The sequence below is a fragment of the Asterias amurensis genome, chromosome 11 (genome assembly GCF_032118995.1).
Source record: "Asterias amurensis chromosome 11, ASM3211899v1".
NCBI classification, from domain to species: Eukaryota; Metazoa; Echinodermata; class Asteroidea; order Forcipulatida; family Asteriidae; genus Asterias; species Asterias amurensis.
In genome coordinates, this window is record NC_092658.1 from 6,565,182 (window position 1) to 6,579,159 (window position 13,978).

Below are 13,978 nucleotides of genomic sequence, written 5' to 3' on the forward strand. Positions count from 1 at the left end.
CAACATGGAGGTAGGACTAGGATAGATCATGGATGGATTGCAATACGAGTCATCGGACGCCATTGATGTATTAACCAGGGAAAACGCGTGCACTTTCCCATCGTTAATACATCAAAGATGGCAGTTAATCACGCGTATTGCAATTCATCCTTTTCACAATGTTTAGCGCGTTCATCATGCACATCTCCTGTCTGCTATTTTGTGTATCAAAACGTGCACAAAGGAATGGACTCTTCAATAAGTCAAAAATGGCTGATGTGCATTGTTCGGAGTGCGTAAACATGTGTGTGTACCATCCTTTTGTGCACGTTTTGACACACAAAATGGCGGACAGGAGAGGCGTGTGTATACATACTATGCCCTGGGCATTGTGAATAGGGTCTAAGGGTACAGTGTTATAGTGTTTGAAATTCCTTTTTAATATTATGCACATTGCACTCGATATAATCCGGTTGGTAAGAAGGGATTATCGTAGAAGCTAGAGTGTTTACCAACTATGGAAGTTTATCATACATTCATTGTACAGGTTACGGATTGCTGTGTATCCTACATTGTACATGAACCATTGGTACAGTAAAGCTCAATAGGTCTACATGATGGGATTTGAAATTCCTTATATGCACATATATCGCACAAATATAATCCAGTTGATAAGAACTACACATTGGGTTCATAGGTTCATGGCCGACTTGGTAGGGTTATTGGCCAACCACAGCTCCAGTCAGCACTCACTGATTGGCTCAATTCATCAATTACACATGGATAGACTCCAGGTATAGTAGTTTAAGGTCAGTCAGGGTCAATCAGTGACGGTAGGTCAATCCAGGACAATGTAGCAACTGGGCCATGCCACTGTGTGTGTTTGTGTTGATACTGCATAGTCTAGTAGTACATTCATTACACAGTGATCCTGTCTGGGTGGAAAGTTACAGCACACATGTGCTGGTGCTGGCTGGCTGTGGTAACAAAGACTCCATATGGTGTGGTATACAAATAGCAAAACTCTCCATTTGCAAGGATTCTGCTGTTGGGAACGCCCCGTTGGTATAAAAGTAGGTTTTTACTGACTGGTTGCTCAATTTGTACGTGAGGATTTAGGTTTGTATGGGATTCAATTTATGTTATGACAGTCGATGTAAACAAAGAAAGATGTGGTGGCTAATTACTAGCTGCAGTACAAACTGCAGCAACTAGGCACCTCCCTAATGTACTTTAAATTTGTACTGGTATCACTGGCGTGGGTGGTGTGTAGTTTTTTGTTGTGACGAGCATGTTTCCTTTGTCAAGGGCACCTAAGTGGGGGAAAATTAGGTTTTGTGTTGAAATCATATAAGTTAAACCAATGTTTGTGAGAGAGATTGGCTGTTTACAGCTTGGTGTTTATATCCCTTGCGGGAGTTTGCCGAGTTCCCTTGATGGGAAGATCATTCACAAACTCTTAAAATGGCAGCAAGCCATTTGTCTCCATCCAGGTGAAGTATGGTACAGGTATCAGGCATGATGTTGCCGTGTCTGATATGCCATAACCTTTGTATCATTTCACCTTTTTCTGGCCAGACAATAAAAAGGAACAATCACCAAGGGGTCCATCCAAAGCATGGACGGTAGTGTTAAGGTCAAGTGACTTGAATTCTTTTGTTGAGATTACTAAAATTGGCAAAAGACATCCTCATAAATGCTAATATAATCTGTATGGGAGAATTTTTAATTTTTTTGCAATCAATGTGTAGAACATTAATAATGTACACAATAGATGAGTCAGGTGGCATTTATAAGAGCTACACGTATCAGTGCATTAATGCAGTTGGTAACAACCCATCTGGAAGTCTGCAGAATAGGCGAGCTGTATATCACATGATTAATATCTGTACATTGTTGTTCATGAGAGCATTTTTATTACAGGGCACAAGCGTTGTGTTAGTGGGGTTGTCTGGGCCCAGCCCCTACCATGGCCATTGCTTCTCATAGCCCCTGCTCTTCGTTGCCCCTGTCCCTTATAGCCCTTCCACACTGGTTTGCAATTGCATACAGTTATGATACAGTACTTCAGTGTAGTTTATGTGCTTTGTACACTGTGTTATTTTACTCTTAAAAAATGTAATCGGATAATGGCAACTTTGTTTGTTGGGTGCTTCTAGCCAGTGATCCATGGATGTTTCAGTCTGTAGGATTGACAAATTTGGCGATATATATTCATCTTTATGACTTGTTTATAGGCCTTTTCACATTACAAAAAATCTCTGTGTTGGACACGGATACGATCCGGATAATGTTCACTGACCTTTTCACACTACACTTTTCATTCAACACGCTGTCGATCCGGATATGGCGCATTATCCGTGTCGAAACCAACCCTGCCCGGGAGGTGGGTTGATAAATCTCTATCCGTGTCGAAGATTCCAACACGGATGGAAAGCCGTAGTGTGAGCACCTCCGGGTTAATTTTCGATCCGTGTTGAGTGTGCGTGACGCCATCCGCGCACACTACATAGATAGTATTAGGCACACTACAGTTGTCCAGCGTGTACAAAAGGCGCTGCGTGGATAAAAAGTAGCCGCGTCCTGCTTCGATCCGTGTAAGATTTTGCAGGACGGTGAAACGGCCCCACAATATCCGGATTGAAAGTTACACGTGTAACCAAAAAGCTGATTTCCTGCAGAGCTACATGTAGTGTGAAAGCGAAGCTGTTTGTATCCGTGTTGAAATTTTACCGAACCAACACAGACCCTATCCGGATAAGGATAGGGGCACAACCTTTTTTCCTCTGGAAAGGGGCACTACTGTGGAAAGTGTAAATTTGTGTGATATAAAAAAACTGCAAAGGGAACCACAGCAAAAGCACAGGGCACCACTGCAATTGCCATGGGTGCTGTGGGTTAATTTAAGGCCGGTATCTAAAGTCATTTGCCCATTGTCTCTTCCTTAAAATTGTACCCCGCTTGAATCACTGGTTCCGCTCCCAACACAGCCCATCTTTCCTTGACAAAAAGCTGTTATTTGTTTTACTTTTTAAAACACTGTGACAGCTTTTTCTGTTTTCTGAGCAAGAAACATTAGTAATTCTACAGAAATTAAAGTAAATCACCCAAACTGCTCTGAAACCAAATTGAAGTTTCCTTAAAGGCAGTGGACACTATTGGTAATTACTCAAAATAATTATTAGCATAAAACCTTCTTAGTAACAAGTAATGGGAAGAGGTTGATAGTATAAAATATTGTTAGAAACGGCTCCCTCTGAAGTAATGTAGTTTTTAAGAAAGAAGTAGTCTTCCGCAAATTTGATTTTGAGACCTCAGATTTAGAATTTGAGGTCTCGAAATCAAGCATCTGAAAGCACACAACTTCCTGTGACAAGGGTGTTCCATTATCTTTCATTATTATCTCGGAACTACGACGATCGATTGATCTCAAATTTTCACAGGTTTGTTATTTTATGTATATATGTTGAGATACACCAGCTGTGAAGGCTAGTCTTTTACAATTACCAATAGTGTCCAGTGTCTTTAACTGTTCATTGATCAAATTTTCTGATAGAAAACATGATTAAGAAAACACTGATAACATTTTAGTAAAATGAACTGTTTTACTTTGTCATTTCAGGTGATTAAGACCAGTCAACGACTTCAAGTTCACAGGGTTCATTCAGTACACTAGCGAGGGTACGCTGTCAGGTTTAAAACGTGAACTTACCTAGACCTTACAGTAAACACCGAGCAATGATCAACACGTCCTTTGCATCTATGAATGTCTATGTGCTCGTATGTATATAAACAAACCTTTCCAGCATGTCTGAGATCATTGCACCAATCCTCAACCTTAACCTCAACGAGGAAGTACACAACTCAGAAGATGACGAAGAAATGCATCTGGTCTCGTTGGTGGATGATTACCTTCTGGGTGGGGAGTTGCAACCTCCCTCTAAGCAGGAGGAGTTGAAGACGAAGAGAACGCCCCCGCTGAGGAAGAAGTGGAAGCATGCCATCAAAAAGGCGCAATCTGTGAAAGATCCCTGGCTGGAGTTCCATCTTGAGAACTACCTGACTGAGACCGCCGTTCGTCATCGGTACAGCGCTGGTACAAACAAGTGGGTGATTGATAATGTCAAAGTCAAGATGGCAAAAGAGGTGAGAGAATGTCAACTTTTTAAACTCTTGTGGGTTAGGCCTATGTGAAGTACTTAGTATTCTGGCTACACGTACGTATGTAGTCACCTGTTCATGGTTGTTGTCTTTTCATATAGCCTTCAGAGAAATAATAATAATAATAATTGTGGCTTCTAATAGCGCACATGTCCGTCACTCAGTGACGCTCCTGGCGCTGTAACATACAGTATTTCCTGCAAGATGTGGGACTATGTTTGAATTATGAGACCTAATTCTGATAGCACCATGCTAGGGTCAAAACGTCAGGCCATTATTATTTTTTGCTTGTGTGCAGTAGTAACATTTTCTATTTTTAACCAATGACTGGGCCACTCCCAATTAACTCTTTAAGTATTAATTATGAGAGAATGTGTTTGTACTGCTGTCTGTATGCATTTGCTGGCTGATGAAAAGTTGTAATTTTTTCCAGACAAAATTTATTTTCCTATTATTTTGGTTTCAGTGCCTGAATCTTCCCTAAACCTCAATATTCCACAAATCCTTTAAAATCCAAAGTTCTGTCTGACTTCCATTGATACTTTACTCTGCAAAGTGAAAAAAACAAATCCATGGACTAATGTATAAAATCATAACAAACATGCGGGGGTTGAGTTACCATTTACTTGAGTGGGGGATATGAGCAGGTGTTATGGACACTAGGAGAACATGGGAACAAGTTGGAGATGATAATTTTCTGAAAGCATTTTATTCCAATAATTTTTAATGCACTACATTAGATCTTTCTATGCACAAGCTAGCTTGTTAGGCCAATAGGCCTACGCGCGAATTGGGTTGGGGTGGGGAGAAGGACTTCAGACCAACTTCACAAAAATCATATCATTTAGATAGAATGCCCCAGATTGCAGAGTAGGGCTTTTCAAATTCAAGATAAACACTGAAGAGTGAAAAACAGTTGTTGAACTTTGTCTTGATTGATCGGGTTTGAAAGGCTAAAATGCAAAAGTTTTGAGTTTAGAAATAGAATGCCCCAGTTTTTAAAAATCCTGGGGTGAGACTGGGTTGTGGTTCAGCGCCCAATTTGATAAGCTGTTACAAAAAGCAAAAAACACTGCTCGATAATTTTATTTGCTAGCAAACATTGAGTGGGGCACCAGTCACAACAATGTCAACTTATTGTAATGTTGTTTCTGTTAAGCAATACTTTTCTGTGCTTAGCAAGTTTTTGTGCTGACAGCCTTTATGAAATTGGGCCCAGGACCATTTACTAGAGTGAAATTTCCTTATGTTTAATAAATAATTGTACTTGTAAGTTTTCAGTTCGTAACTGATGCATTTATTTTAGCAATGTGGATCACTGGACAGAAAATGTAGTTTTGCAATATTTGTGACTGTTGGTGCTTCAATTTTTTGTTTCAGTCCTTTGCTCGTGGAGCCATGCGAGAATGTTTCCGTTTGTAAGTATTCTGACTTCTTAATAATAGCAAAAATAGTGGCCATTTATAATGCGCCATGTCTGTCTAAAAGACACTCCTGGCACAAGAGAGATGCAGAAGCAAGTGGGCCTATACAACGAGTTACAAAGATCTAAGCACAAAAATAAGTTTTCAAATGAGTTTTGAAGCTGGGTACTTATTTTACTGTACATGTATGTTATTATTTTTATCATTTGACTTTTTTAAAGGGAACATTTTATATATTTGTTTTTACCTATTCTGTAAATAATTGTATACGTTGGTTATTTTCTAAAAAGCGAGGCAGATGGGGGAAATATTTGAGGGAGTTGTGTCTTTGATGATACAGGCATGGAATTTTGCACACAGTACAGTCAGAGTATGTCATGAGAGAAATATTGATCCATTACATATTGTTTAAGGCTTTATGACCACCATGGGCGTTTGAAAGCACCCATTGTCATAAATAACAAATTTGGCAGGGATTACAAGCTCTGAGCTTCAGAAAAGTTATGACAAACTAGTAAAAAAATATGCCTGGAATGCCCTCTTCACTAAGAAAGAAAAGGTGCATGGTTGCAAGTCTGATGAAGCTAAGGTGTGAATATACTTAATGTCTACATTTCTTTGGATTGGCAGAAAATGAAAATGCACAAATTTGATATATTTTGCAGGCCTGGAATGACATGAAGGCCAGGGATGTCATGCCTCTCTGTTGCCATTGTCTTGTCATTGGTCATGGACCCCGTTCTAAAGATTTTCCAATGGAAGTGCTCAATTTGAAAATTAATAAAAATTTGCCTTTTTGAGATATGGTGGACACTATAGGAGTGCACTGTTTGGTTCTGGTGTCTACAGACAATTTTACCCATGAACCTAATAGTGCCATGAACTGTGTCCACCATACCCCAAAATGGCTTTGAAATGGCCTTGCTCTCTCAAAGATAAAATTCCAGGCTTGATTTTGACTTTGTTTATGTCTCTCTTTTTGCAGGAAGAAGATGTCTCACTATGGCAGACATCGCACTGACTGGAAATATGCTCCTAACTTCGTTGTCAAGTCTTACATGGAGACGGTGGATCGTGAGATCTATTTCCAAGATGTCCGCCTGCAGATGGATGCCAAGATATGGGGAGAGGAATTCAGCAGACACAATCCTCCCAAAAAGGTATGTACGGAACTTCAAACTGTATTTTGCACATTAAATGCTTTTAAGTCTCAATCTTTTTCCTGAACTTTTTTGTTATGTCCTTCTTTTATGCACACAACAACTAAAGGAATTTTCATGCTTTTTTTTAAAGGCACTGGACTAAGCTTGGGCGATATCACGATATTATCGAATATCGCGATATTAATTTGGAAACGATTTCGATATCGGATGGATTTGGTTTTAATCAAAATATCGATATATCGCGATATATCGCGATATATTGCAATAATCGCGATAATCCGGATATATCGCGATATCGATTAAATATCGCGATGTATTTGCTAGCTGAGACATCTTGCACCCCATAGGTTTGGAGTAAAACCAGAGGAATAGGTCATTAGAACACCTCTCTTATGCTATGACTGTCTCTTCTACAACTTTCACTTGGAGTTTGAAGACTCATGATGTCAAATTTAATTAATAGCGATTATATCGAATATCGCGATATATTGTCGGCAATATATCGTGAATAAAATAAATCGATATCGCCCTAGCTTACACTGGACATTGTTGGTAATTACTCAAAGCGTTAACTTATTTTTAAAACTTACATGTACTTGGTAACTAAGCTTGGGCGATATCACGATATTATCGAATATCGCGATATTAATTTGGAAACGATTTCGATATCGGATGGATTTGGTTTTAATCGAAATATCGATATATCGCGATATATCGCAATAATCGCGATAATCCGGATATATCGCGATATCGATTAAATATCGCGATGTATTTGCTAGCTGAGACATCTTGCACCCCATAGGTTTGGAGTAAAACCAGAGGAATAGGTCATTAGAACACCTCTCTTATGCTATGACTGTCTCTTCTACAACTTTCACTTGGAGTTTGAAGACTGATGATGTCAAATTTAATTAATCGCGATTATATCGAATATCGCGATATATTGTCGGCGATATATCGTGAATAAAATAAATCGATATCGCCCAAGCTTATTGGTAACAGGCAACGGGGAGCTGTTGGTAGTATAAAACATTGTGAGGACTGACTCCCTCTGAAGTAACGTAGTTTCTGAGAAAGAGGCATCTTCTCACTAAAATAGTTGGATCAGAGAAAGACTTCAGGTCGGAAGCCTTTCCAAGGCATCTGAAAGCACACAAATGTGTGCAACAAGGGTGTTTTTTCTTTATTTATTTTCTTGCAACTTCAATGACCAATTGAGCACAAATTTTCACAGATTTGTTAATATTGTGCATATGTTGGAATACACTAAGTGGAAATAACGGTTTTTAATTTTTACTAAATGTGCCCACCAGAGAAATCATCCTGTAGCATGTGCAGTGATGTTTGGTTCAGTTGTCGGCCCTGAAGACAAACAGGAAACACAAGGACACCACTTTGCATCCGTCACATTAGCTGTTTGTCCAATACATGTAGTTGTAACTTGTTGAAAAGTAACTGAAACCAAACCACCTAAAACTGTTTCAACATTTGAATGAACATGGCTTGAACTGAAAATCATTTGAGTTTATTTATTTGATGTTAATTTTTAACCACCCTCAAATATCCATCAAAAACAAATGGAAAAACGCATATCTTATCGAAATAAATCATTTTCAATTTATAAGCCAAATGTCAATTCACATGTTGAAGCCCAAATTGGGTGGTTTTGTGTAGTTCAAAGTTACAGCCGTTCAAATCTGCTAGCATGACAGTTGATGTGGTGTACACTTTAATGTGTTTCCTGTCTAATGTAGGCCAAAACAAACCATTGTGTTTCAAAACTTACTTCCTTTACTAAACTTGAAGGCACTGGACACGTTTGGTAGTTGTCAAAGACCAGTACTCTCTCACTTGCTGTATCCCAACATGCATGAAATAGCAAATTTGTGAAAATTTTGACTTGACTGGTCATCAGTTGCAAGAAAATATTGAAAGAGAACCTTTGTTGCACAAACAATTATTTGCTTTCAGATGCCTGAAGTCTTTCAATATTTGAGTCAGAAATTACATATACATAGTACACGCTTTCTCAAAAACTACACTACATGTACTTTAGAGGGAGCCGTTTCCCACAATGCTTTATACTATCGACAGCTCTCCATTGCTTGTTACCAAGCAAATTTTTATGCTAACAATTATTCTGAGTAATTATCAATAATGTCCGGTGCCTTTAACTTAATAACATCAAGCGCAGGTCAGATTTATTTACCTGTCATATCAACACTCACAAGAACAAAGAGAGATATATATGCTGTGAATTGGAAAGGTGATTTGGAAAGTCTGTAAATACCCTGGCTTTTCTGATTAATGATTTGATTGAAAAGTGTCAGTGCATGAAATTAAAATCTACTACATAATGCAATTTAACTTATTTTTGTAAAAACGAATAGGAAAACAAAGTGTGTATAATGTATTTTTAAAAATTGAAAACAGTTACATATAATAGAATAACAAAAATTAAAATTTAAAAAAATCAATAAAATAATATTTAAAAAAAATAATACTACCTGATCTTTTTGTAATACCTGAGATCATTTCACAAAATGTTAATCCTATAAAAGTATGCACAATTTCCAACCAATTTTGAACAAAGTAAGTTTCATGCTATTTTCAGTAGTACATTTAATAACAACCTTGTAGCATTGATCAGCTTTTACATGTATGTTTTTCGTTTGTTTTGTTGTCACTGTTGTGGTTGTTATTGTTGTTCCTGCTGTTGCTTTTGCTGTTGTTGATGTTGTTGTTGTTGTTGTTGTTGTTGTTGTTGTTGTTGTTGTTGTTGTTGTTGTTGTTGTTGTTACTGTTAGTGTTATTCTTGTTTTCTATTGTCAAAATCCATTCATGTACACAATCATTCTACAGTATATTACCTAATTAGCAAACTATTTATTTCTTCTCAACCTTCTTGCATCGAGCTTCTGTTCACGGTTCATTTTTCAAAATGAAAAATCCCTTTTAATTGAATGGGTATTTTTTTCACTCATCCTATTCCTGCATGTTTTTTATTAGCAGCTTATTGTCAAACACAATTTTGTACTGATATATGAAACAATTTTTTTTTTTTTTTTTAATCCTTATACAAAATTCCCCTCCATTCTACAGATATGTTTGTTTACTCATTAATTTAGATCCTACGTTTGTACCTAACAGACAATCTATTGTCAAAAACAAAATTCTACAATAAGGTCAGTGAAAGCGGGAAATCGGCTTATGGACACCTGGGCTCAATTCATTTTAATTGAATGGGTATTTTTTTCACTAATCCTATTCCTGCATGTTTTTTATTAGCAGCTTATTGTCAAACACAATTTTGTACTGATATATGAAACAATTCTTTTTTTTTTTTTAATCCTTATACAAAATTCCCCTCCATTCTACAGATATGTTTGTTTACTCATTAATTTAGATCCTACGTTTGTACCTAACAGACAATCTATTGTCAAAAACAAAATTCTACAATAAGGTCAGTGAAAGCGGGAAATCGGCTTATGGACACCTGGGCTCAATTCCATAAAGCCTGTAAGCACAAAAACTTCCAAAGCACAAAAGCGTTTTGCTCAACATATTAAAAGGTAACCATGCAGCTAAAATTACATTAAGTTTACATTTTTGTGCCTGGTATCCCACTCAAATTTTGCCCATGAAAGACATTGGTCAAGCAGTATTTGCTGCTTTTAAACAGCTTTATGAAATTGGGCCCAGGTCAGTGTTTCCCAGGTACACTGCTGAGTATAATCCAGGGATGGATGCACACTTGCTTGCATATGACATTTACAGGTGGAGATGCAACCTCCCTTGTGTTCAATTAAACTGTCATGTCCCATTGTTGGGTGCCTCACTTTGTGTTGTACACAGCCAGCTCCTTGACACCCTACTACAATGTAATAAGGATCCAATTCAATGAGGTTTTAATTTTAATATAGGACCTAACGAGTGGGTGGGAAGTGGGTATTATGTTTCTGTTTATAAATCAGTAAAATAATTTGAAGCCCGCATCATTTACGGCCAATTTCCAACTTAAATAGACTTTAAGTGCATTCTGAAATAATATCACACATATTAATTTTGAGTTTTGGCCGTTATTCATTTTGATTTATGTGGCAGTTGGATCTTCATTTTCTCAGGAAAATTATGAATTTGCTTAAATCGTTAAAGATAATGCAATCTGAATCATGTGTAACACAACCCTTTAAAGAATTTTTTTTATTTTTTGTTTACTAAATGCATTTTATTTCTTTTTCCAGCATATGTATAGATTTTGTTTTTCTTACTTCAATGCTGTTTTTTTTCCTTACAGTACATTTTAGTTATTGTTTATACACTGTGTTTTTTTATGTAGTCAAACAAAAATTTCCGACATTGATTAAACATGTATTATTAATATGATTATCAATGTCTGAAATTATATTTATAAACACTATGTTGTTATAGCATTTAGTTATTTGGGTGGTGGGGTCTCAAAGCACTTGTTAATTTACACGGTACTGGGGCTATTTTGTGTTTGATGCGATCCATTTGTTATTATAACACCCAAGCAGATCCTTGCCAATTTATTGGAGGATTGTCCGTCACGTGTTGGCAAATAAAAGTACTATTGTACGCTACGTCACTCACCGTGCATTTTTCGTTCCATCCATAAAGTACTATTGCACGGTGAGTATAAAACATCACTGCGTGCGCGCCTTTGGTAAATGCAGTAGTGTTAACTTAAATTTGTATCCTCCAATCAAAATGAAAAAAAGATCTACTTGGATGTTATATAAAACAATTAATGAATGTTTTTCATTCGTGCAATAGTGAGAATATTTTAGTTCGTTGAAAGATGGAATATTCTATTCAACTCGGCTCGGCCTCGTTGAATAGAACATTCCATCTTTCAACTCATGAACATATTCGCACCATTGCACTCATAAACATTCATTATTTGTATACTATAGCACCTTGTAAGGCTTTTATACAGAGTGATGCAACACAAACAACCAACCATGCCCGAACCAGAGGGGGGTCAAACCCTTCTCTTAACGATAATTGTGCTGCAGTTCATTTACGAAACACGTGCTTAACATCCCATCAGAAGGACAATGCATTTATGATCAAGTGTCTTGCTCAAGGACACAAGTGCCATGACTGAACCATCGATCAGACCCATCGTCGTAAAAATGGCGGATCTCAATTCATCTTTCTGGATTGAGTGTTAAAATAGCGCTTTTCACACCATAGGGGCGTCTCAAAGCACTTTCAACATTTTTACCCCTGGTCACTGGGACATTTAATTCATTCCTTAAACCATCTCAGCTCCCTGGGGAGTGTACAGCCTGTGCAAGTTGAGCTGCTAAACTAAATAAATCACAAGAACCATCTTTGCCCTCACAGGTACCCATTTACCCCTGGGTGGAGAGAAGCAATTATAGTTAAGTGTCTTGCTCAACAGGGACGCAAATGTCGTGACTGGAATTGAACCCACACTCTGCTGAGCAGAAACACCAGAGCTCAATTTCAAAGCGCTGCTTCGCGGCCTCTTTTGTGCTTACTGTGCGATTTCCATTTCATAGCGCTGCTAACCGTAAGCACTCGTAAAGGCATGCTAACCTTCTGGTGCTTACTGCACGAAAAAAAAAGATGCACAATATGGCCGCCCAATTTTTCTGCTAACCTCAGGTTAGCAGAAAAATTGGGCGGCCATATTGTGCGTCATTTTTTTACCTGTGAAATACACTTGCACCTTTGCAAATTTTTCTGCTACAGTAAGCACGAAAATTTGCTTACCATTAAGCAGCGCTATGAAATTGGGCCCAGATCTTGAGTTCAGAGCTCTTATCCTCTTGGCCATGACACAGGGACCGGAAACCTTATCCAGAACTTGAGTCTGGTGCACTAGACGCTCAGCCGGACACTCATTATAAAGTCGTCTTTTTGTGTTTGTTCTCTCTCAGGTTGATATAGTCCAGATGTGTGTATTGGAGTTTAAGAATCGCCCGGGGGCTCCTGTCTTCCATCTTGAGAACTTCATTGAAGGACATTATATCAAATACAACTCCAACTCTGGCTATGTGAGTGACGAGAAAACCAGACTGACACCACAGGTGAGTAAAAAAACATCATGACGTTTCTAAAACGACAAGGTGATCTACAAGCAATTTTTCACCCTGGATGTATCACCTATTACATGAGGCCACTCAAAGAAGAAAATTATAAAATAATAGTAATACAAATATCCACCCTGCTGGGTGTTCAAGGCGCAGAAAGGCAAAAACTATTGGATTCAAATGACAAGATTAGCAAAATTCCATGTCAAAATGCATCTGATGACAAAATACCTTCTCAGTTCGGAATTCATGAATCAATTAGCTGGAACTCCCTACCCGACTCCAAAAATAATGACTTGAGAAACACTGGTCCGACCATCAATTTCAATATATATAGCCCATATCACCAATGTAGCAGTTTTCCAGTTAAGAGGGCCTAATAAGCATGTAAGCTTTTAAGTCCAAGCACATCCAGGTAATTTCCTTCCTCTATGATCATCCTTCTATCCAGGCCAAAATGCTTGGGCCTCCTGACACTGGTAAACATACCTTCCCCTGTCCTTCCACTAAATGGTATTAAGATTTGTTTGTTAGGATTCTTTTCCCAGTTTAAGGCTTTCGAGTCACAGTGGTTAGGTCTATAATACTTTGATTCAAACCTGGTCATTTTAGAATGAGTTTGTCTTGTCATTTGATCCAGTACATGTGTAAAGGTCTCATAATTCAAACATTGTCCCACATCTTGCAGGAAATACTGTATGTAACAGCGCCAGGAGCGTCACTGAGTGACGGACATGCGCGCTATAAAAGAAGCCACTATTGTTATTATTATTAGTTGTTCTTGTCTTACTGCTAACATGGTAACTGTTTTATGTCATCATTAATAATACCTAAGTCACAATTAAAGCGGAGGGCGGACAGCGTGTGCGATATCTAGGCATCGACCGGCTTGTAAAGGTCGACGAAAGACCTTGACTTTCACTACTAATTGGTGCACAGATTTTTTTCTGTAGTGGTTTTGAGCATTGCTCTGCTACCATACAAGACTCGGAAAACTTGTAGCATACTGAGCTTATATCAATTTTGGGGGGGGGGAAACCAAAATAATTAGTTTTTGTTTTACCTTACAATACCTTACATTTTAGTTTGTTATTCCTACGTACCGTTGCTTTGAACCAGTGCGTTTATAACTTGGCAGTTTTGCATTTCATCTGCACACAATACA

The 13,978-nt window shown here is 38.0% G+C and overlaps 1 protein-coding gene across 5 annotated transcripts in view; it reads left to right on the top strand.

Annotated features, from left to right (window-relative positions):
- LOC139943635 (eukaryotic elongation factor 2 kinase-like) overlaps window positions 1–13,978 on the top strand; it is a 38,734-nt gene that overhangs the window by 3,584 nt on the left and 21,172 nt on the right. For 4 of the 5 annotated variants that reach the window (XM_071940348.1, XM_071940346.1, XM_071940350.1 and 1 more), the window contains exons 2-5: window positions 3,602–4,125; window positions 5,521–5,558; window positions 6,550–6,724; window positions 12,661–12,810. In XM_071940348.1, the coding sequence (XP_071796449.1) occupies window positions 3,787–4,125; window positions 5,521–5,558; window positions 6,550–6,724; window positions 12,661–12,810 (702 nt within the window). In that variant the 5' untranslated portion in view covers window positions 3,602–3,786. Of the gene's footprint in view, window positions 1–670; window positions 1,053–3,601; window positions 4,126–5,520; window positions 5,559–6,549; window positions 6,725–12,660; window positions 12,811–13,978 lie in introns of those variants that run through there. The other variant, XM_071940347.1, reaches the window with a different exon arrangement.